The sequence below is a fragment of the Oncorhynchus kisutch genome, linkage group LG12 (genome assembly GCF_002021735.2).
Source record: "Oncorhynchus kisutch isolate 150728-3 linkage group LG12, Okis_V2, whole genome shotgun sequence".
Lineage (NCBI taxonomy): Eukaryota > Metazoa > Chordata > Actinopteri > Salmoniformes > Salmonidae > Oncorhynchus > Oncorhynchus kisutch.
Window position 1 is genome coordinate 13,382,434 of NC_034185.2, and position 23,866 is coordinate 13,406,299.

A 23,866-nucleotide genomic window follows, 5' to 3' on the forward strand; every position below is an offset into this window, starting at 1 on the left:
CAGACACTGGGAGATGAATTCACCTTTCAGCAGGACAATAACACAAAACACAAGGCCAAATCTACACTGGAGTTGCTTACCAAGAAGACAGTGAATGTTCTGAGTGGCTGAGTTACAGTTTTGACATAAATCTACTTGAAAATCAATGGAAAGACCTGGAAATGGTTGTCTAGCAATGATCAACAACCAATTTGACAGAACTTGTAGATTTTAGAAAAGAATAATGGGTAAATGTTGAACAATCCAGGTGTGAAAAGTTCCTAGAGACTTACCCAGGAAGACTCACAGCTGTAATCACTGCCAAAGATGCTTCTACAATGTATTGACTCAGGGGTGTGAATACTTATGTAAATGAGATATTTCTGTATTTATTTTTCAATACATTTTTTACAAAATCTAAAAACATGTTTTCATTTAGTCATTATGGGGTATTGTGACTACATGGGTGAGAGAGAAAAAACATTTAGTCATTATGGGGTATTGTGACTACATGGGTGAGAGAGAAAAAACATTTAGTCATTATGGGGTATTGTGACTACATGGGTGAGAGAGAAAAAACATTTAGTCATTATGGGGTATTGTGACTACATGGGTGAGAGAGAAAAAACATTTAGTCATTATGGGGTATTGTGACTACATGGGTGAGAGAGAAAAAACATTTAGTCATTATGGGGTATTGTGACTACATGGGTGAGAGAGAAAAAACATTTTGTCATTATGGGGTATTGTGACTACATGGGTGAGAGAGAAAAAACATTTTGTCATTATGGGGTATTGTGACTACATGGGTGAGAGAGAAAAAACATTTAGTCATTATGGGGTATTGTGACTACATGGGTGAGAGAGAAAAAACATTTAGTCATTATGGGGTATTGTGACTACATGGGTGAGAGAGAAAAAACATTTAGTCATTATGGGGTATTGTGACTACATGGGTGAGAGAGAAAAAACATTTGAATCAATTTTGAATTCAGGTTGTAACACAACAAAGTGTCAAGGACTTCTGCCAAAGTCGATGCCTCTCCTAGTCCGGGTGGCGCTCGGCGGTCGACGTCGCCAGTCTTCTAGCCATCGCAGATCCATTTTTCATTTTCCATTTGTCTTGTCTAGTTTTCCCACACACCTGCTTCTCATTTCCCTCATTATGTGTTGTGTATTTACCCTCTGTTTCCCTCATGACTCTCTGAGGTCATTAAAGATCCCATGGCACTTATCGTAAGAGTAGGGGTGTTAACCCCGGTGTCTTGGCTAAATTCCCAATCTGGCCCTCAAACCATCACGGTCACCTAATAATCCCCAGTTTACAATTGGCTCATTCATCCCCCTCCTCTCCCCTGTAACTATTCCCCAGGTCGTTGCTGCAAATGAGAACGTGTTCTCAGTCAACTTACCTGGTAAAATAACGGATAAATAAATAAATGTCTTTGTGTGGTATTGTTTATTCTGTTTCATGTTTTGCACACGCTAGTCTGTTGCGCTGGGTTACGTTAACCCATATTGTTTATTCTGTTTCATGTATTGCACATGCTAGTCTGTTGCGCTGGGTTATGTTAACCCATATTGTTATTCCGTGTTCACTTTGTCGTGTGTGTTTGGTTCGCCAAAATAAAAGGCTCCATTGGCTACACCTTATCTGCTCTCCTGCACCTGACTCCTTTACAACCATTTACACATACCTGACAACTACCTTGGTGGGGAGTGAGTGTATGCTCAACACTGTATACTACTGTGTACAGAGGAAACGCAAACCGGGAAAAGCATAGAGGACTCAGGAAGTGGGGTATTATTATAAGGTTTATGGTAAAAGTGTCTGATTATTATAATAAAATAATAATAATAAGGGGATTATTATTTGAAGGTTTATTAAAAAATTGCTGTGTTTTTAGCATGTAGCTCAATGAAAACCAAGCGAACAGTCTTCCTAATGAGAAGAATCTTGTCTAGGTGATATATTTATTTTTTTATTCAATTTTTATTTCTAGACAGTGACACAGTGGCATTTCCTGATACACTTTCTAATGATAAGAATCTTGTCTAGGGGATCTATTACTATGTATAGTAAATGATTACTTCTAGACATTGACAGTGGCATTTCCTCATACTCCTCCTAATGAGAAGAATCCTGTCTAGCTTATCTTTTTCTATGTCTATTCTATTTTTAAATATGTCTCAGTGAAATTAGGAACGATCTTTCAAAATGTCTAGGCTATTTATTCCTATGGCTATTCTAGAGAAGCTGTTTCTATTTCTAAACATGTCACAGTGAACATGTCCTTGTTGAGACTTGATGGTTCTCTAGTAAGTACAGTGTAATTACATAGTTTGAGTAGAATCTTCTCTGGGACTTATCTCTTTCTATTCCTGTTCTACTTCTAAACATGTCACGGTGACATTTCCTCGTTGAGAGTACATAGCATGCTGTTGTTCTGAATGTCAAAAGACTGTTGATATGACACGACTCATGTGATGAATGTGATGTATGGTGAATGTCAGATCTGTTTCAGAGTTGTTAGCAGATAACAGAGGAGGCGAGAGCTCTCTCCCGATAGGCTCTAGTGGAAACAGCCTTGGGGTGACAGGAAGGAGTTGTTTTTTTACTGCCAACAATCTCCCTTTCTCTCCTCTAAATGTTGCTCCCGCTCTCTCCTTCATTCTCTCTCTGTCCTCTCCCTCGCTCTCCCTCTCTCTTTCTCTCCCGCCCTCCCTCTCTTTCTTCCTCTCTCTCCCCCTCCTCTCCCTCTCTCTTTCTCTCCCGCCCTCCCTCTCTTTCTTCCTCTCTCTCCCCCTCCTCTCCCTCTCTCTTTCTCTCCCGCCCTCCCTCTCTTTCTTCATCTCTCCTCCTCCTCCCTCTCTTTCTCTCCCGTCCTCCCTCTCTTTCTTCCTTTCTCTCCCTCCTCTCTCTCTCTCCAGGCAGAATGTGAGCATAGTTCTTATTCCTTTGAGTTTTAGAGGCATAATCCCTTCATCACATTGCATTTCCACATGCCGAAGCAACAGTGCAGCCCCTCGCTTTTGCTTACTCAAATGAGTTTTTCCCTGCTTGCTTACTGAAATGAGGTCTCCACATAGGGAAATCAAGGTTTAAAAGCCCACTCATGGAAAAAAGAAGGGAAAAGATTTGGTCGGCCACGATGGATTAACATACATGTACTGTTCTTACATGACAGGGGCCTCTGCTCTACTGTAGGTAGGCTTCTACAAAGGTAGCTAACTCTGGCTGCTCCAGGTAGCTAACTCTGGCTTCTCCAGGTAGCTAACTCTGGCTGCTCCAGGTATCTAACTCTGGCTTCTCCAGGTAGCTAACTCTGGCTGCTCCAGGTAGCTAACTCTGGCTGCTCCAGGTAGCTAACTCTGGCTGCTCCAGGTAGTTAACTCTGGCTGCTCCAGGTGTCTAACTCTGGCTTCTCCAGGTAGCTAACTCTGGCTGCTCCAGGTAGCTAACTCTGGCTGCTCCGGGTAGTTAACTCTGGCTGCTCCAGGTCGTTAACTCTGGCTGTTCCAGGTAGCTAATTCTGGCTGCTCCAGGTAGCTAACTCTGGCTGCTCCAGGTAGCTAACTCTGGCTGCTCCAGGTAGCTAACTCTGGCTGCTCCAGGTAGCTAACTCTGGCTGCTCCAGGTCGTTAACTCTGGCTGCTCCAGGTAGCTAACTCTGGCTGCTCCAGGTAGCTAACTCTGACTGCTCCAGGTAGCTAACTCTGGCTGCTCCAGGTCGTTAACTCTGGCTGCTCCAGGTAGCTAACTCTGGCTGCTCCAGGTAGCTAACTCTGGCTGCTCCAGGTAGCTAACTCTGGCTGCTCCAGGTTGTTAACTCTGGCTGTTCCAGGTAGTTAACTCTGGCTGTTCCAGGTAGCTAACTCTGGCTGCTCCAGGTAGCTAACTCTGAATGCTCCAGGTAGCTAACTCTGGCTGCTCCAGGTCGTTAACTCTGGCTGCTCCAGGTAGCTAACTCTGGCTGCTCCAGGTAGCTAACTCTGGCTGCTCCAGGTAGCTAACTCTGGCTGCTCCAGGTTGTTAACTCTGGCTGTTCCAGGTAGTTAACTCTGGCTGTTCCAGGTAGCTAACTCTGGCTGCTCCAGGTAGCTAACTGTGGCTGCTCCAGGTAGCTAACTGGCTGTTCCAGGTATCTAACTCTGGCTGCTCCAGGTAGCTAACTCTGGCTGCTCCAGGTCGTTAACTCTGGCTGCTCCAGGTAGCTAACTCTGGCTGCTCCAGATAGCTAACTCTGGCTGCTACAGGTAGCTAAGAAGGATTTAAATCTGATAAATGGAGAGTAAGAGGGAGAGTAAGAGGGAGGGAGGGAGAAAGGGAGAGAGTTAAATTGGCCAAGAGCACTTTGTGAGGGAGAGTGAATCGAGGAGTGCCATCGAGGAACAGAGCTCATGTGTTCGTTTGCTCGTTCATTCATTCGACAGAGTTAGACAAAGGGGGTTGCCAGATTCCAGAGCTCGCTTCCAGCTCCTTCCGGGGACAGTGTGTTATTGGCAGTGAGGCCCACTTCCGCGGCCTCTGCCCATTTAGCACCACGCTGCCCAGCCGGTCTCTGATTAAGAAGGGTATTTAACCATGAACCCTCCCTTCCATATTAATTAACCCCGCGTGCCAGGCTTAGCTAGCCTAGCGAAGTTAGCAGGTGCCCTATCTATTCCCAGTCTCCTTCTCCTCCCCTCCTCCTCTCCCTCTCCTGCCCTCCCTCTCCTCCTTTCCCTCTCCTCCCTCTCCTCCTTTCCCTCTCCTGTCCATCTCCTCCTCCTGCCCCTCTACTCCTCCTCTCCCTCTCCTCCCTCTCCTCGTTTCCCTCTCCTCCCTCTCCTCCTTTCCCTCTCCTGTCCATCTCCTCCTCCTGCCCCTCTACTCCTCCTCTCCCTCTGCACAATAGTTTAGCGGACTTCCTAAAAACCCACCTCTGCTAAAGTCAGGGGGGGGGGGGACCTAGCAGGCAGGAGGTGGGCCTGACTAAATTCTTAGTGTAAACAAACTAGACAGAGATAATTAGATCTGTGGTCCCACGACGCAGTGGGCAGCTTGTGTGTGTGTGTGTGTGTCTCTGTTTGGAAGTCTGCTTGCATGAGTATGTCTTCTTATTGGGTGCCTGCTTTTGTGTGTATGTATACATATGACTGTGTATTTCTGTGTAAGCCTGCTTGTGTGTGAGTTGTGTGTGTGTATCAAATAGTCCCCCCAGAGATCAAAGGACAACAGCTGATCACAAGAGACCCTGGAGCCAGACTGTCCATGACCGTGACAATGATAACACTGGCTGCACCTACGGGTGGTGAGAGGAGTAAGGGATGGAGGAAGAGGAGGGGGGGGGCAGGATTGTCAGTGGGTGACTGTGCTACTGAGCTGATGATGGCTCTAGGCCAGTCATTGTAGACCTAGCATCACACACACTCCTTTAGACGAAGGACGACTCTCCGTATATACTCTCTTTGAGGAGTGTGTGTGTTTGTGTGTGAGTGTGTGTGTGTGAAGGGAGGAGGGAGGCTTTGGTATCCTCTTTGATACTGTATTTTGTAACACCTGTTTGCCTGGTGCTGCATACTAAGATATGACTATGGTTTCTATTTTTATTCTCTCTCTCTCTCTCTCTCTCTCTCTCTCTCTCTCTCTCTCTCTCTCTCTGTACTCCGTCTCACAAAGGTTCTCTGGAGCACGGTGCGTGTGCCGCTAATAACGTTGATGCTCTGCCAAGCCCAGCTGGTGGTGCCCGGCACAGGGCAGTGCGTGTCTTCTCTCCACAGTCGCTCACTTCAAAAGGCTCTCCTCTGCCAAATGGGATCAGAGGACCCGCATCACAGGGACCTTAATGGCCGAAAAGAACCCTGTGTGAAGCTTATCTTGGTTTGGAGATCCAACACATCCACACCGCCGTTGTGTAGCCCGACAGTCAGGGGGGGGATTTGGTCGGACTCAGAGCCACCGTGGCGTGCGTTGCCATGGCAACCGGAGCGCAGCGTTCCATTTCCCTCAAAACTGTTGCTGCATGAGGGCCCAAGGCCTTGGATGGAAGGATGGAGGGAAGGAGAGTATTGGCCACAAAAGTGCCAGGGAAGGGTAGGGACTGCAATGAGTGGTGGTTAAACCCAGAATCTCCCAACCCCTCCTCTTCCTCCTCCATCACCAAACTATGAAGGCAGTTTATTGCCAAAATTGATGTGCAAGATTTGGCAGCAATCTACCTCCATACCAAATCCCCAGCTTGTTCCAGTCTAACGCGGCTAACAGGAGCGTGACCGTGTGGCTGTGACTTCCTCCATCTTTTCTCTGTGGGTGATACAACTTTCCTCCTTTTTCTCCCCACCCCTCTCTCTCTCTCTCTCTCTCTCTCTTCCTCTCTCCTGCCATCTGTAAGTAGTGGGTGAGGCGCTAGCTGTTGCTCTGACTGACGTTAGGAGGCTACACACACACACACACACACACACACACACACACACACACACACACACACACACACACACACACACACACACACACACACACACACACACAAAGTAACGACTTAGGGAGGGAAAAGGAGTGATGTGAACTATATCATGTTATGTGTAAATACACCATTTTGAGTAAGTAGCCAACGCAATGTGCTTGATTTAACGGTGCAGTTGCTAGGTTTTTATGTGGTTTTATTGCGGTCGTTTAGCCCGCTAAGTATTTCACCTCGTTAGCGTGGTGGACTTGTCTGTGTTGTTTTTTAGGGACACTAACAGTAGCTGGAGGATGAATAATAATGTTGTATCATAATTCACTATACACCCATATACAAGCACACACACACACACACACACACACACACACACACACACACACACACACACACACACACACACACACACACACACACACACACACACACACACACACACACACACACACACACACAAGTTGGTCTAATTAGTATCTCTGCTCTTATTATGCATTCATACGTGTCAGAAATATAAATATGTGTGTGCTTCTAGTCCAGGCGGAGTAGACACACAGTACACATAGCTCATTATACTGCATTCATTCAGACACCGTTGGACCAACCCAGGGAACTCAGAGTAATTATACAGTATACTGCATTCATTCAGACAATGTAGGACCAACCCAGGGAACTCAGAGTAATTATACAGTATACTGCATTCATTCAGACAATGTAGGACCAACCCAGGGAACTCAGAGTAATTATACAGTATACTGCATTCATTCAGACAATGTTGTACCAACCCAGAGAACTCAGTGTAATTATACAGTATACTGCATTCATTCAGACAATGTTGGACCAACCCATGAAACTCAGAGTAATTATACAGTATACTGCATTCATTCAGACACCGTTGGACCAACCCAGGGAACGCAGTGTAATTATACAGTATACTGCATTCATTCAGACAATGTTGGACCAACCCAGGGTACTCAGTGTAATTATACAGTATACTGCATTCATTCAGACACCGTTGGACCAACCCAGGGAACTCAGTGTAATTATACAGTATACTGCATTCATTCAGACAATGTTGGACCAACCCAGGGAACTCAGTGTAATTATACAGTATACTGCATTCATTCAGACAATGTTGGACCAACCCAGGGAACTCAGTGTAATTATATAGTATACTGCATTCATTCAGACAATGTTGGACCAACCTAGGGAACTCAGTGTAATTATACAGTATACTGCATTCATTCAGTGGCCAGTATAGTGATGCAAACACTGCATGTTTTACCGACACTGACCGTAGACATCCTCCTCCTTCTATTCCAGTCTATCAATTGTCCATGACACCACAAGGTGACCCTGGGAGGGTGTTGTCCTGGCAACCGTCTGCTACACAACTGTTGCCTGGTCACTGGATAGAGAGAAGCGCTAGGGATGCTTGATGGACCATAGAAACAGAATGTAACAGACACTCTGTATTGTGGAGAATGGAACAAAGATGTGTTCTGGATACTTTGGAAGATCATATAAACTTGTTATGTACATTTCCTTTGGTTTGTTCCTAACTGACAGATTCCCTTCAAATGGCCGAATGATACTTGCTCACATGATAGGAAGTGCTGCTGATTAGGAAGACCTCAAAGATTCCAGTTCTATTCCATTTCTATTTCTCTTTCGGAATGCAAAACAAATACCACTGAAAGGATGTTATATGTAAGGATCCAACCAAGAAAATGGGTACCATGTGCCTTTTATGTTTTTGAAATATTTGGATTAAACAGAGATGAATAATGAATAAAACAGAAGAAGAACTGCTATTGAATGTGACATCCTATTTCTTATAAAGATGGTCCAACTAATAAACAACAGAAAAACAACTAATAAAATACAGAAAAACAGCTAATAAACAACAGAAAAACAACTAATTTTACTACAGAAAAACAGCTAATAAACAACAGAAAAACAACTAATTTTACTACAGAAAAACAGCTAATAAACAACAGAAAAACAACTAATTTTACTACAGAAAAACAGCTAATAAACAACAGAAAAACAACTAATTTTACTACAGAAAAACAGCTAATAAACTACAGAAAAACAACTAATAAATTACAGAAAAAATATTTTCAAACAAAACAAGAGCTTGATTTCCTTTCAAGTGCCAACAGGTTTGTCCCCCCCAACACTTCAGCGAGCAGGCCTTTCTAATCGACCTGGCCCGGGTATCCTGGAAGGATATTGACCTCATCCCGTCAGTAGAGGATGCCTGGTTAGTCTTTATTAAGTGCCTTCCTCACCTTCCTAAATAAGCATGCCCCATACATTTTTTTTTTACCAGGAACAGATATAGCCCTTGGTTTTCTCCAGACCTGACTGCCCTTGACCTGCACAAAAACATCCTATGGCGTTCTGCATTAGCATTGAATAGCCCCCGTGATATGCAACTTTTCTGGGAAGATACGAACCAATTTACACAGGCAGTTAGGAAAGCTAAAGGCTAGCTTTTTCAAGCAGAAACTCAAAAAAGTTCTGGGACACTGTAAAGTCCATGGAGAATAAGAGCACCTCCTCCCAGCTGCCCACTGCACTGAGGCTAGGAAACACTGTCACCACTGATAAATGCACTATAATTGAGAATTTCAATAAGCATTTTTCTACGGCCGGCCATGCGTTCCACCTGGCTACCCCGGTCAACAGCACTGCACCCCCAAAGCAACTCGCCCAAGCCTCCCCATTTCTCCTTCACCCAAATCCAGATAACTGATGTTCTGGACCCCTACAAATCAGCCGGGCTAGACAATCTGGAGCATCTCTTTCTAAAATTATCTGCCGAAATTGTTGCAACCTCTATTACTAGCCTGCTCAACCTCTCTTTCGTATCATCTGAGATTCCCAAAGATTTCAAAGCAGCCACGGTCATCCCCCGCATCAAAGGGGGAGACACTCTAGACCCAAACTGCTATAAACTATATCTATCCTGCCCTTTCTAAGGTCTTCAAAAGCCTTGTTAACAAACAGATTACAGACCATTTTGAATCCCACTGCACCTTCTCCGCTATGCAATCTGGTTTCAGAGCTGGTCATGGGTGCACCTCAGCCACGCTCAAGGTCCTAAATGATATCATAACTGCCATCGATAAGAGACAATACTGTGCAGATGTATTCATCGACCTGACCAAGGCTTTCGACTCTGTCAATCACCACATTCTTATGTTCAGACTCAACAGCCTTGTTTTCTCAAATGATTGCCTCGCATGGTTCACCAACTACTTCTCTGATAGAGTTCAGTGTCAAATCGGAGGGCCTGTTGTCCGGACCTCTGGCAGTCTCTATGGGGGTGCCACAGGGTTCAATTCTCGGGCCGACTCTCTTCTCTGTATACATCAATGATGTCGCTCTTGCTGATGGTGATTCTCTGATCCACCTTTACGCAGACGACACCATTCTGTGTGCTTCTGGCCCTTCTTTGGACACTGTGTTAACTAACCTCCAGACGAGCTTCAATGCCATACAACTCTCCTTCCGTGGCCTCCAACTGCTCTTAAACGCAAATAAAACTAAATGCATGCTATTCAACCGATCATTGCCCGCACCTGCTCGCCCATCCAGCATCACTACTCTGGACGGTTCTGACTTAGAATATGTGGACAACTACAAATACCTAAGTGTCTGGTTAGACTTCCAGACTCACATTAAGCATCTACAATCCAAAATTAAATCTGGAATCGGCTTCCTATTTCGCAACAAAGCATCCTTCACTGATGCTGCCAAACATACCCTCGTACAACTGACCATCCTACTGATCCTCGACTTTGGCGATGTCATTTCCAAAATAGCCTCCAACTCTCTACTCAACAAATTGGATGCATTCCATCACAGTGCCATCCGTTTTGTCACCAAAGCCCCATATACTACCCACCACTGCGACCTGTACGCTCTCGTTGGCTGGCCCTCGCTTCATACTCGTCGCCAAACCCACTGGCTCCAGGTCATCTGCAAGTCTTTGCTAGGTAAAGCCCCGCCTTATCTTAGCTCACTGGTCACCATAGCAGCACCCACCCATAGCACACGCTCCAGCAGGTATATTTCACTGGTCACCCACAAAGCAAGTTCCTCCTTTGGCCACCTTTTCTTCCAGTTCTCTGCTGCCAATGACTGGAACGAACTGCAAAAATCACAGAAGCTGGAGACACATATGTCCCTCACTAGCTTTAAGCACCAGCTGTCAGTGCAGCTCACAGATCACTGCAACTGTACATAGCCCATCTAACTACCTCATCCCCATACTGTATTTATTCATTTATCTTGCTCCTTTGCACCCCAGTATCTCTACTTGCACGTTCATCTTCTGCACATCTACCATTCCAGTGTTTAATAGCTATTTTGTAACAACTTTGCCACCATGGCCTATTTATTGCCTTACCTCCCTTTTCTTACCTCATTTACACACAATGTATATAGACTTTTTTTCTACTGTATTATTGACTGTATGTTTGTTTATTCCATTTGTAAATTTGTATTGTTGTATGCTTCGAACTGCTATGCTTTATCTTGGCCAGGTCGTAGTTGTAAATGACAACTTCTTCTTAACTATCCTACCTGGTTAAATAAAGGTGAAAAAAATATTTAAAAAACGTTTATATCAATACCATACAATTTAAATAATTTCTATAATTTTTCATCCACATATTTTCTCATTTATTTTATTAAATTAGATCATCTTAAGGGATCTGCGTCCCATATTTAGTGTCTACTTTTGGCCTCTACCTCTAATACGGAATAGGATGCTATTTGGGCCGCGGACATGGTGGAATACAGTATATCACTGTTGAATATATCACTGGCTTATAAATAGAACACCCTAATGAAGTAATTTATCAAGCCTGGTACAGAGCCCATTGGACATGATTATTTATTATTTAGCAGAAGTTCTAGTCTGGTGCGATATGTCAATATGCGCTATGCCTAATTACTCAATCCATGAACATACAGAATCAAAACAATGGAAAAACATCCAGCATTTAACCTCTTTGTGCATTTCATTCATCTTTGCATACATGAATAACAGCATTGTTGTTTTGTCTCGTGCCTAAGCCAAGGGGAATTGAAAGAAAACATGTGCCATTGCATTAAGGGGAGGTATGTGACAATAGGGCTTTCTCTGGCAAGACATGAGAGCAGATTGCTATACCAAATGAATGCAGTTAACTGTGCATTGGATTATCAGATTTAAAAAGACTTATAGGGCCTACAGTGTCTTTGCTTTTTAGACAGTATTTGACATGCATGCACTCTAATTAAGGGATTACAGTTTCCATGTAGAACAGAAGTACAGTAGGGCATGCCATCATATGACGCCTTGTGCATTTCAATTCATTAGCATATATGACATTGTGTCTCTGACATTGTGTTACTACCTTTTCTCATTGCACCTGTCTCTGTGAAGATTCACCATGGATCTACTGCCATTTTATAACCAGACAGAGGAAGCAGACAGGAAAGAGACACAAAACAGAAAAACACAGACATACGTCTCCCCGGAGACTTCGTATCGTCCCCGCGAAATTAAATAATTGGCGGTTTCAGACAAATGGATACAGAGAGAGACCTTGAATGACCATGCCTGAGCTCCACTTATGTTTTTTCACTTTCAAATCACCTCATCGTCGCTGGCTTTTTTGGACGGCTCCCCAGAAAAAAGCAGAGGCCATCATTTCCGTCCAATTTGCTCTCTCGCTCTCTCTCCGCACACTGACAGATTGTCATATTTTGGCAGGGTTCCCGGTGGACAGAGGGAGAGAGGAGGCGAGTGAAGGAGTGCAGAGAAAGGACCATTACCATCCACACAGTCTCATTAGAGAGCATTTAGACCCAGGAACTCCAGGCTCAAAGCTCCAGACATTGGGCTACTGCCCAGCCTCGATGCCCTCCCAGAGAGCATCTCACCTGGGCTAAAGCCCCTGCCATCCGGCCCTGTTACCCACTAACTATTTCATTACATTCCTATAATGTACATTTCATTGCTTCATGAATCATGTCATGGATATAAAATTGACCACTTCATACACCATGGCTTAAAATCTGCCTGTACTAGAAAGATCACAACACATGATAAATGTAGCAATATAATTTACAATGTCCTATCGATTTGGTCATTGAGACACTAGGGCGATAAAGCATGTTTGTTTGTGCACGCAGAGCTTAAGGAAGATTTAGCAGTTTCAACCGTACCGTCATGAATCCTTCCAGTAGGCCCGAGTCCGGTTTGGGCGGGGCTTGTAGGCGTTCCATGGACCATTTCTCGATGATGGACGACACCTGAGAGTTTTCCGTGTTTAGGATCCGGAAACCCGTCATGTTGACTCCGCTGTACCGATACGGCTCCATATCCAGGGCGAAAAGGTCCTAAAATAACAAAGATTGCTATGTTCATGCTTTAATACTTTATAAAAATATAATAAACATGTCATAAACATGTAACAAGCACTTCATTAGTGTAGTATGGTATTACTGTATATAGGGATTGTGTCCATAGATTGAGATGCAAGGAGATAATTTATTGCCCATCATTGATTCTAAAGTGCTGACCGCACACCTGTTCTCATGCTAAATTAAAACTGCGTTCGGGAGCCATATTTAAGGGCGAGAGAGATTACCGGGGTACGTTCTGAAGTATTTTCAGGAAGCATTTAATCTCGTTCACCAAGACAGTCGACTTGATTAAGCTAACGTTTTCAAGGGTAACAGGCGAGGCCACACGTCTGGCTTATGAAGGCAGATGCCTATGGGTTGTATAAGTGTACAAGGGCAAATAAGTCTAAGGGCAAAACAAGCCCCTGGATACCAGTTATATTGCAGCATTGGCCAGCACTACCGCCACTTCCTTGCCAAACTGACCTATGTTGTTGGAACAGGCAGGAGCCCAGACGATCCAGTAACAGCATGCCTCTGACACAGCCCTGCCTTCATTGCTCTATTTCCTGTTTGCCCATAACAACAGATTTAGGGTCAGTCTTCCTCCACCCTTGTCCAAACCTTATCTATAATTTTCCAAACAGCACAACAGATTTAGGGTCAGTCTTTCTCGACCCTTGTCCAAACCTTATCCATAATGTTCCAAACAGCACAACAGGCAGAGTTGTTGTCAGGGTCATGATGTACTGAGACGGTAATAGCCTCGTCTGAGCTGTTATGTACGCTCTGAATCTCTCATTCTCTCTCTCTCCATCCAGGAAAGACAGGCTTTTCATCCAGTGAGAACAGCGGGACTCTTTGTAGTGGATGGATCAAAATAACTTTGGAGAACTTAAATCGCTGCCTTGAGTCAGAATAGACGAGCATATCGAACAGCTTTATTTTTTTCATGATCAAAACTCTTAGAGGCTTTTGGACAACAGATTGGGGAAGGGTAGAGAATGGCTAAGCATCGTTTAGAGAGGAAACAAAAGGGTATCAAAGAAAAAGTCTAGACTGATACTTAGACAGATATAATATTTTTCAACCCTGGAATAGATACTGTCTTTAAAGGGTTTTGTCTATAAATGTTTTGACATTTATTTACAGTATCTTCAATAACACATTATAAATGTATTAATTGCCACCAGGACCAAGTATTTAAGTGGCAATATAAAGAATATGATTATGTGATATCTACTGTAAGGTGTCCATATTAGGACGGCATCAGGCATCTGCAACTTACATGGATACCTTCCTAATATGGGCAACGTATTGATCAGGAAGAAAACTCAGTATAGACAGGTTAGCTGACAACGTCACAAAAACGATGAGCAGGCTTCAATGGGGCAGAATGTGTTGTTGTGATCTTGAATGGCCAGATATATAGTATTATTCTGCCATGTGGGGAATCGTAGGTGGCTCATTTCAGCTCGTTTCATCTTGATACCATGTCTTATTTTGAGGTGTTTGATTGACGTCACGTCTAGGCTAATATGGCAAAAATAATTGCTAGCTAGCTAACCAACAACTGTAACAATGTATTTGTGCGATAACAAGTGCTCATTGTGCAAATGTATTTATGTTTTCAAGAACATTGGATATGAAATACAGTTTAAATGTTGTCATCAATTTAAAGCCAATCCAGTCTGTTTTGCCCCATCGTTTTTGTTGCTGGACAACCAACCCGTCTATAACTGTAAGGTGCTGGTAAACGTACCAGGGTGGTGAAGATGTAGTGGTAGTACTCGGTCATCATTCCCATGGCTAGAGCCTGTAGGAAAACAACAATACTGACTATGGTCAAAGTGCCAACACAAATATACAGCATGTGTGAGTGCAGAGTAGACAAACATTTTTTGGGACCAAATTACTTTCGATAAGTCAATATGCTAAACACATTTGGGGAATATCCCATTAAAGTATTATTTTGGCAACACACAGAGCAGATAATCAGAGTAATTTTTTTAGAGTCATGATTCAGCAAGCCTTTGTGGTGGGTGTTTCACATTAAGAGGCCATGTTGGTGGCCATGCTGTATATAATTAGTAAACTGAACAGATGTCATCTACTCTGCCCGGTAACGGGTATTTTGGTGACGGATATACACACTTCTCATTAAGAATGTGGCTTAATCATAATGTCTCAAACATGCCTGCGAGCTGAGGCAGAGTTGCTCATTAAAACTATATTGTGGCATAGAGCATCCATTATGGAAGCACAATAATAGAACTCTAATATTCTAAAAGAAGATGAACGAGGAAAATTAAATATCCAAATGAGTCGGTTGCAGATAAAAAGGAATTGAATGACGGTGCTGGACCTTTAAACATAGTATAAGTAATAACTATTCAATGAGTGACTCATTGTTCTGGAGATAATTCATATAAAGAAATCTAACAAGGTCTAAGAATAACAAAGTACAACATGTATCTTGCCTAACTGACCTGTTTCAGGATCCAGGCAGCCATTTCATGGCCGCAGTCAAAGATCACGTGGAACTCCTTCGCTTTCTTCATCTCTTTCAGAAGTGGCTTGGCATCCTTGGTCTCCGCCGGCAACTGTCGGATCTTCAAACGAATGTTGTATCGGGATGGCGCCTTGATCAGCTCCTGCAACCGAATAAGACCTGCAGACCAAAAATGTACACCTTATACAAGAGTGACAGGTATTAGAAAAATGTGTATGTAATGGAAATGAATAGAAGTGTGGCATTGGTAAGGCATACAGTTCAGACACAACCCAGCAGAATTGGTTATGTGAACATTCCCAAAACATATGGTCAGGCCGTGAGTTGGGGTGGGCAGTCTATGTTCTTTTTTCTATAATTTGGGATTTCTGTGTTTGGTCTGGTATGGTTCTCAATCAGAGGCAGCTGTCAATCGTTGTCCCTGATTAAGAACCATAGTTAGGTAGCCTGGTTTCACCTTTGAGTTGTGGCTGATTATTTTCCGTTTCAGTGTTTGCACCATTCGGGACAGTTTAGGTTTTCATTTTGATTCTCTTGTTCTTTTGTATTTTGTACTCAGTCTCATTAAATTATATTATGGATACGTACCACGCTGCACATTGGTCCTCACCTTCTTCCACCACCAACGGCCGTTACACAAACTTTGTGGAAATGAATATGTGTCATTCTCAAAACTTTTGGCCACAAACTGTACATACTGCAGTTGTATGAGTGAGGAAGGTAGCACCGGGATCTTCACCTGAACTCATCCCAGAAGATCCCTACTCCAGTGTAATCTCAGATGATCCCTACTCTGGGTAATCCCAGAAGATCCCTACTCCAGCCATCTGTCCCTTCTCTGTTTTGGTTCGTACAAACACTTCAGAGGCATTAAGCGGAAAATCTTTCTGGGAGAGAGCAACGTTTGGGAAACACTGTCAGGGCCGATGTTTGAGGGGCTGTGGATAATGTAGATCGTCAGACAGCTGTGTGTGAATATTTTATCCTCTTCGATAGTTCTTCCCGCCAGATGTCAGATAGACTCCAATCACATAATGTCCTGGAGCATGAAGATGTGTGATTACAGTCCAAAGGTGTGTGTGTGTGTGTGTGTGTGTGTCTGTGTGTGTGTGTGTGTGTGTGTGTGTGTGTGTGTGTGTGTGTGTGTGTGTGTGTGTGTGTGTGTGTGTGTGTGTGTGTGTGTGTGTGTGGTCCACATCATCCAGGTTTTCTCACCCCGACTCTGTCACTGTGAGAGTTGGAGGTGGTGTGTTACACTAAAAAACACTCCCCTTAAGGAGGAGGAACCTCTAACACCTCCCTCAGAATCCTTTGTGAGGGAATCAATACATGCCAGTGGGAGTTGTTGTGGTGGGAGTGAAGATAAATGGTTGCATCCAAAATGGAACCCTATTCTCTTAAGAGCCCTATGGGCCCTGGTCTAAAGTAGTGTAGAGAATAGGGAACCCTATGGGCCCTGGTCTAAAGTAGCGTACTATATAAAGAATAAGGAGCCATTTGGGACACACAAATGAGGAGGAGTGGTACAGTGGCCAATTAGATGACTCTTTGTAGTGGACGTTGAGTTGGACCATTTACTGTGCACTTAGCCAAGGTTAATATACTCTCACCATGCTACAGTGGCGGCTCTCGACAAAGAGAAATGTGTGTGACAGAGACATGGTCAGAAAAGGTATTAGCATTTACTGAGGCAGTCACCAGGAGAATCCTGTAGGTCAATTTATTATGGTAAATAGGTCTTATTAAATCTACGCACTCATGGTACACTCAGATAAAAGGGTTTTCGGCTGTCCCCATAGGATAACCTATGTAGAGCCCTTTCCTGGTGGAAAGGGCTCTATACATGGAACTCAAAGGGTTCTAACTGGAACCAAAAGGGTTCTTCAAAAGGTTATCTTATCCTATGGGGACAGCCAAATAACCATTTTAGGTTCTAGATAGTCGTATGCTATCCATTTGTTTGTATGCTGTTCTTTGTATGACATTTTAATATTTGATTATTAACCAATGATATTAGGCCACTCCTGGCCATGATTACAGACACCTGTGTCTTTTGACACTATATAAACGAGTCATCCCGCAGTGTTTGTGATTATACCCTGATGAAGACAGCTTGGCTGTCGAAATGTTGGTATTACATTTTTGCATCTGAGCTCCAAGAGTGTGCGGCTTTCTTTTATTTTCAAGGTTCTAGATAGTACCTTTTTTTCTAAGAGTGTAAAAGGTAAAAATCCCTAATCAAACTCTAACCCCAATTTATTTCACCTTTATTTCACCAGGTAGGCAAGTTGAGAACAAGTTCTCATTTACAATTGCGACCTGGCCAAGATAAAGCAAAGCAGTTCGACACATACAACGACACAGAGTTACACATGGAGTAAAACAAACATACAGTCAATAATACAGTATAAACAAGTATATATACAATGTGAGCAAATTAGGTGAGATAAGGGAGGTAAAGGCAAAAAAAAGGCCATGGTGGCAAAGTAAATACAATATAGCAAGTAAAACACTGGAATGGTAGATTTGCAGTGGAAGAATGTGCAAAGTAGAAATAAAAAATAATGGGGTGCAAAGGAGCAAAATAAATAAATTAATTAATTAAATACAGTAGGGAAAGAGGTAGTTGTTTGGGCTAAATTATAGGTGGGCTATGTACAGGTGCAGTAATCTGTGAGCTGCTCTGACAGTTGGTGCTTAAAGCTAGTGAGAAGTGTTTCCAGTTTCAGAGATTTTTGTAGTTCGTTCCAGTCATTGGCAGCAGAGAATTGGAAGGAGAGGTGGCCAAAGAAAGAATTGGTTTTGGGGGTGACTAGAGAGATATACCTGCTGGAGCGCGTGCTACAGGTGAGAGATGCTATGGTGACCAGCGAGCTAAGAGGAGGGGGAACTTTACCTAGCAGGGTCTTGTAGATGACATGGAGCCAGTGGGTTTAGCGACGAGTATGAAGCGAGGGCCAGCCAACGAGAGCATACAGGTCGCAATGGTGGGTAGTATATGGGGCTTTGGTGACAAAACGGATTGCACTGTGATAGACTGCATCCAATTTGTTGAGTAGGGTATTGGAGGCTATTTTGTAAATGACATCGCCAAAGTCGAGGATTGGTAGGATGGTCAGTTTTACAAGGGTATGTTTGGCAGCATGAGTGAAGGATTCTTTGTTGCGAAATAGGAAGCCAATTCTAGATTTAACTTTGGATTGGAGATGTTTGATATGTGTCTGGAAGGAGAGTTTACAGTCTAACCAGACACCTAAGTATTTATAGTTGTCCACGTATTCTAAGTCAGAGCCGTCCAGAGTAGTGATGTTGGACAGGCGGGCAGGAGAGCATGCATTTAGTTTTACTTGTATTTAAGAGCAATTGGAGGCCACGGAAGGAGAGTTGTATGGCATTGAAGCTTGCCTGGAGGGTTGTTAACACAGTGTCCAAAGAAGGGCCAGAAGTATACAGAATGGTGTCGTCTGCGTAGAGGTGGATCAGAGACTCACCAGCAGCAAGAGCGACATCATTGATGTAGACAGAGAAGAGAGTCGGTCCAAGAATTGAACCCTGTGGCACCCCCATAGATACTGCCAGAGTTCCGGACAGCAGAACCTCCGATTTGACACACTGAACTCTATCAGAGAAGTAGTTGGTGAACCAGGCGAGGCAATCATTTGAGAAACCAAGGCTGTCGAGTCTGCCGATTAGGATGTGGTGACTGACAGAGTCAAAAGCCTTGGCCAGATCAATGAATACGGCTGCACAGTAATGTTTCTTATCGATGGCGGTTAAGATATCGTTTAGGACCTTGAGCGTGGCTGAGGTGCACCCATGACTAGCTCTGAAACCAGATTGCATAGCAGAGAAGGTTTGATGAGATTCGAAATGGTCGGTAATCTGTTTGTTGACTTGGCTTTCGAAGACCTTAGAAAGGCATGGTAGGATAGATATAGGTCTGTAGCTGTTTGGGTCAAGAGTGTCCCCCCCCTTTGAAGAGGGGGATGACCGCAGCTGCTTTCCAATCTTTGGGAATCTCAGACGACACGAAAGAGAGGTTGAACAGGCTAGTAATAGGGGTGGCAACAATTTCGGCAGATAATTTTAGAAAGAAAGGGTCCAGATTGTCTAGCCCCGCTGATTTGTAGGGGTCCAGATTTTGCAGCTCTTTCAGAACATCCGCTGACTGGATTTGGGAGAAGGAGAAATGGGGAAGGCATGGGCAAGTTGCTGTGGGGGTGCAGTGCTGTTGCCCGGGGTAGGAGTAGCCAGGTGGAAAGCATGGCCAGCCGTAGAAAAATGCTTATTGAAATTCTCAATTATGGTGGATTTATCAGTGGTGACAGTGTTTCCTATCTTCAGTGCAGTGGGCAGCTGGGAGGAGGTGTTCTTATTCTCCATGGACTTTACAGTGTCCCAGAGTTGAGTTAGTGTTGCAGGAAGCAAATGTCTTCTTGAAAAAGCTAGCCTTGGCTTTTCTAACTGCCTGTGTATAATGGTTTCTAGCTTCCCTGAGCAGCTGCATATCATGGGGGCTGTTCGATGCTAATGCAGAATGCCATAGCATGTTTTTGTGTTGGTTAAGGGCAGTCAGGTCTGGGGAGAACCAAGGGCTATCTCTGTTCCTGGTTCTAAATTTCTTGAATGGGGCATGCTTATTTAAGATGGTTAGGAAGGCATTTAAAAAAAATATCCAGGCATCCTCTACTGACGGGATGAGATCAATATCCTTCCAGGATACCCCGGCCAGGTCGATTAGAAAGGCCTGCTCGCTGATTTGTTTCAGGGAGCGTTTGACAGTGATGAGTGGAGGTCGTTTGACCGCTGACCCATTACGGATGCAGGCAATGAGTCAGTGATCGCTGAGATATTGGTTGAAGACAGCAGAGGTGTATTTAGAGGGCAAGTTGGTTAGGATGATATCTATGAGGGTACCCGTGTTTAAGGCTTTGGGGAGGTACCTGGTAGGTTCATTGATAATTTGTGTGAGATTGAGGGCATCAATCTTAGATTGTAGGATGGCTGGGGTGTTAAAAACTTGTTAAGGATAGGGGGCGGTATTTCCCCTTTGGATGAATTGCGTGCCCATAGTGAACTGCATAAAAATCTGTCCTAAATTGCGAATATATGCATATTATTATTATTATTGGATAGAAAACACTCTGAAGCTTCTAAAAACCGAATTATGTCTGTGAGTATAACAGAACTCACAGGGCAGGCAATCTTCCAAACTAGTTTTGGAATCCTGAAAGTTGGGGCAACTTTGATGTCATCGCCCCCTCCCTTCCCAACAAGTTATGGATCTGGAAACACTTCCACTAGATGTCCTCATTCAGAAGAACGCTGAATAGTGCATATGCTGTGAACTTTGACCCTATGGGGTGAGTAGTTCTAAGTGTCGCAAAGATTTTCATGTGCGTGAAACGCGCACTTGGGAAAGAGAGCTTCCTTTGTTCCAGTCAGCCCCAGATGAACTAGGATTGTCCGGTTGGAATGCCATTCGTTTTGTACGTTTATAACATCCTGAAGCTTGATTCTGCACTTAGTTTGACCAGTTTCGTTGACCTGTAATATGTCATTTGGAAGTTTTGATGCGCAATTATTCTGGACCAGAAGTCATTTTTTGGGCATTTGAGCTGAAAGTGGTAGCATATGCTACTACATGGACACTAGAATTGAACATTATGAAACAAACGATGTATTGTGTAAGTATGACTCCTTCCACTACATTCTGATCGAAGACCATCAAAGGTAAGGGAATATTTATGTTGTAATTTTGTATTTCTGTTGACTCCAACATAGCGGAGAAATATTGTTACGTCTGAGCGCCGTCTCAGATTATTGCATAGTAAACTAATTCCGTAACGTTAAAAAAAATGTGAACCTGTGTATCTTTCTAACTATATGTAGAACATGTATCTTTAGTCAAAGTTTATGATGAGTATTTCTGTTATCTGGCGTAGCTTTCTATAATTTCTCATTTTGGAGAATTTTCTGAACATGGCGTCAATGTAAACTGAGATTTATGGATATAAAATGCATATTATCGAACAAAACATAAATGTACTGTGTAACATGTCATATTACTGTCATCTGATGAAGACTTTCCAAAGGTTAGTGAATTATTTTTCTTTTAATCCTGCTTTTGTCATTTTATCTTTTGTTGGACAAAATGGCTACGTTTTTTCTTTGTTTTGGTGGTGGTCTAACATAAATATATGCTGTGTTTTCACCGTAAAACATTTTACAAATCTGACACGCTGGGTAGATGAACAAGGTGTTTATCTTTCATTTGAGGTATTGGACTTGTTAATGTGTGGAGGTTAAATATTTCTAATGAATATTTTTGCATTCCCTGCGCCACCGTTTGAGTTGAACAGGGGGGGTGTAGTTCCCGCTTGGGAACCTATAGGCACAACAGGTTTTAAGCATGTTCCAGTTTAGGTCGCCTAGCAGCACGAGCTCTGAAGATAGATGGGGGGCAATCAGTTCACATATGGTGTCCAGAGCACAGCTGGGGGCGGAGGGTGGTCTATAGCAGGCGGCAACGGTGAGAGACTTGTTTTTAGAGCGGTGGATTTTTAAAAGTAGAAGTTCAAATTGTTTGGGTACAGACCTGGATAGTAGGACAGAACTCTGCAGGCTATCTTTGCAGTAGATTGCAACACCGCCCCCTTTGGCAGTTCTATCTTGTCTGAAAATGTTGTAGTTTGGGATAAAAACTTCAGAATTTTTGGTGGTCTTCCTAAGCCAGGATTCAGACATAGCTAGAACATCCGGGTTGGCAGAGTGTGCTAAAGCAGTGAATAGAACAAACTTAGGGAGGAGGCTTCTAATGTTAACATGCATGAAACCAAGGCTATTACGGTTACAGAAGTCATCAAAAGAGAGCGCCTGGGGAATAGGAGTGGAGCTAGGCACTGCAGGGCCTGGATTCACCTCTACATCGCCAGAGGAACAGAGGAGGAGTAGGATAAGGGTACGGCTAAAAGCAATAAGAATTGGTCGTCTAGAACGTCTGGAACAGAGAGTAAAAGGAGGTTTCTGGGGGCGATAAAATAGCTTCAAGGTATAATGTACAGACAAAGGTATGGTAGGATGTGAATACAGTGGAGGTAAACCTAGGTATTGAGTGATGAAGAGAGAGATATTGTCTCTAGAAACATCATTGAAACCAGGAGATGTCATCGCATGTGTGGGTGGTGGAACTAATAGGTTGGATAAGGTATAGTGAGCAGGACTAGAGGCTCTACAGTGAAATAAGCCAATAAACACTAACCAGAACAGCAATGGACAAGGCATATTGACATTAAGTTGAGGCATGCTTAGTCGAGTGATCAAAAGGGTCCAGTGAGTAGAGAGGTTGGTTGGGGTCACGGCGATTTAGACAGCTAGCCGGGCCATCGGTACCAAGCTAGCATAGGATGGAGGTCTGTTATTAGCCACCTCGTGCGTTTCTGTCGGTAGGATTAGTGGGGTTCCGTGTGGTAGAGGGGATGAATCCAAATCACACAACAACAAAAAACAATAGATATAGTTATAGAGGCCCAAGAGAAAAAATATAAATAATAATAATAATAATTGTCCGATAGGTCTATTCAGATAGCAGCCGATAAGACAGCTAACGGTTAACGGACCGCAGATGGGCGTTCAGGTAACGTCGTGACGGAGGAGCCAGCCGGATAACTCCTTCGGGTAGATAACGTCGGTAGTCCAGTTGTGAAGGCCCGGTGGGGCTCCGCGTTGGCAGTAAAACGGGTCCGGATAGGTGATTTTAGCCCAGGAGTGATTGATGGAACTCTTCAGCTGGCTAGCTCCGGAATAATTGATGTTTGCTCCGGAATCGACGAAAGCCGATAGTCACACGGATAGCAGCTAGCTAGCTGCGAGATCCAGGTATGAATGTCCAGAGTTAGTGGTTGAAATCCAGGAACATGGAGAGAAAAATAGGTCCGGTATGTTCCGAGTCGCACCGTGCCGTACAAAACTGGCGATAGATTTTCGAGCTAAAGGATAGCTGATGACCACAAACCGTGGTTAGCTGAATACTAACGATTAGCCAGTAAAGAAGCTAACTAGCTTCTGATTAGCTTCTGGCTAGCTTTTGGATTAGCTTCTGGCTAGCTTCTGGTTAGCTTCTATGGAGGATTACAGATTTGAGGTAAATAATACTTTTTTTATAAATATAAATTGGTGAGGCGGGTTGCAGGAGAGTGTTTTGAAAATGAGTTTATGGAAAATTAAAAAAGTATATATAAAAAGGTATGCGAAAAAAGTTGTAAATATATATATATATACAGGACACGACAAGACGAGGACAAAAGACGTCTGAACTGCTATGCCATCTTGGAAATAATGCTCTTGTGTAGAACGAATCGGATTGAATAGTTGTAAGCAAAATGGTACTGGTTCCATATTTCCTTCTGAAAGGCCAGTAGGGCCTATGGATCAATTGTGATTCAGGGTAAGACACCTCATGTCCCCAGTGTAGTAAAAAGAGGTGGGCAAGTAACGTAATATTTCTTTCACTTTAAAATGTATACCA

General features: G+C 43.5%; 1 protein-coding gene across 1 annotated transcript in view; it reads right to left on the reverse strand.

Annotated features, from left to right (window-relative positions):
• Positions 1 to 23,866, reverse strand: part of LOC109900537 (glutamate receptor ionotropic, kainate 2-like) — a 159,880-nt gene that overhangs the window by 74,088 nt on the left and 61,926 nt on the right. Inside the window, exons 5-7 of the mRNA XM_020496194.2 lie at positions 15,317 to 15,498; positions 14,590 to 14,643; positions 12,648 to 12,821 (exon numbers count right to left, since the gene is read on the reverse strand). Coding sequence (XP_020351783.1) covers positions 12,648 to 12,821; positions 14,590 to 14,643; positions 15,317 to 15,498 — 410 coding nt within the window. The remainder of the gene's footprint in view (positions 1 to 12,647; positions 12,822 to 14,589; positions 14,644 to 15,316; positions 15,499 to 23,866) is intronic.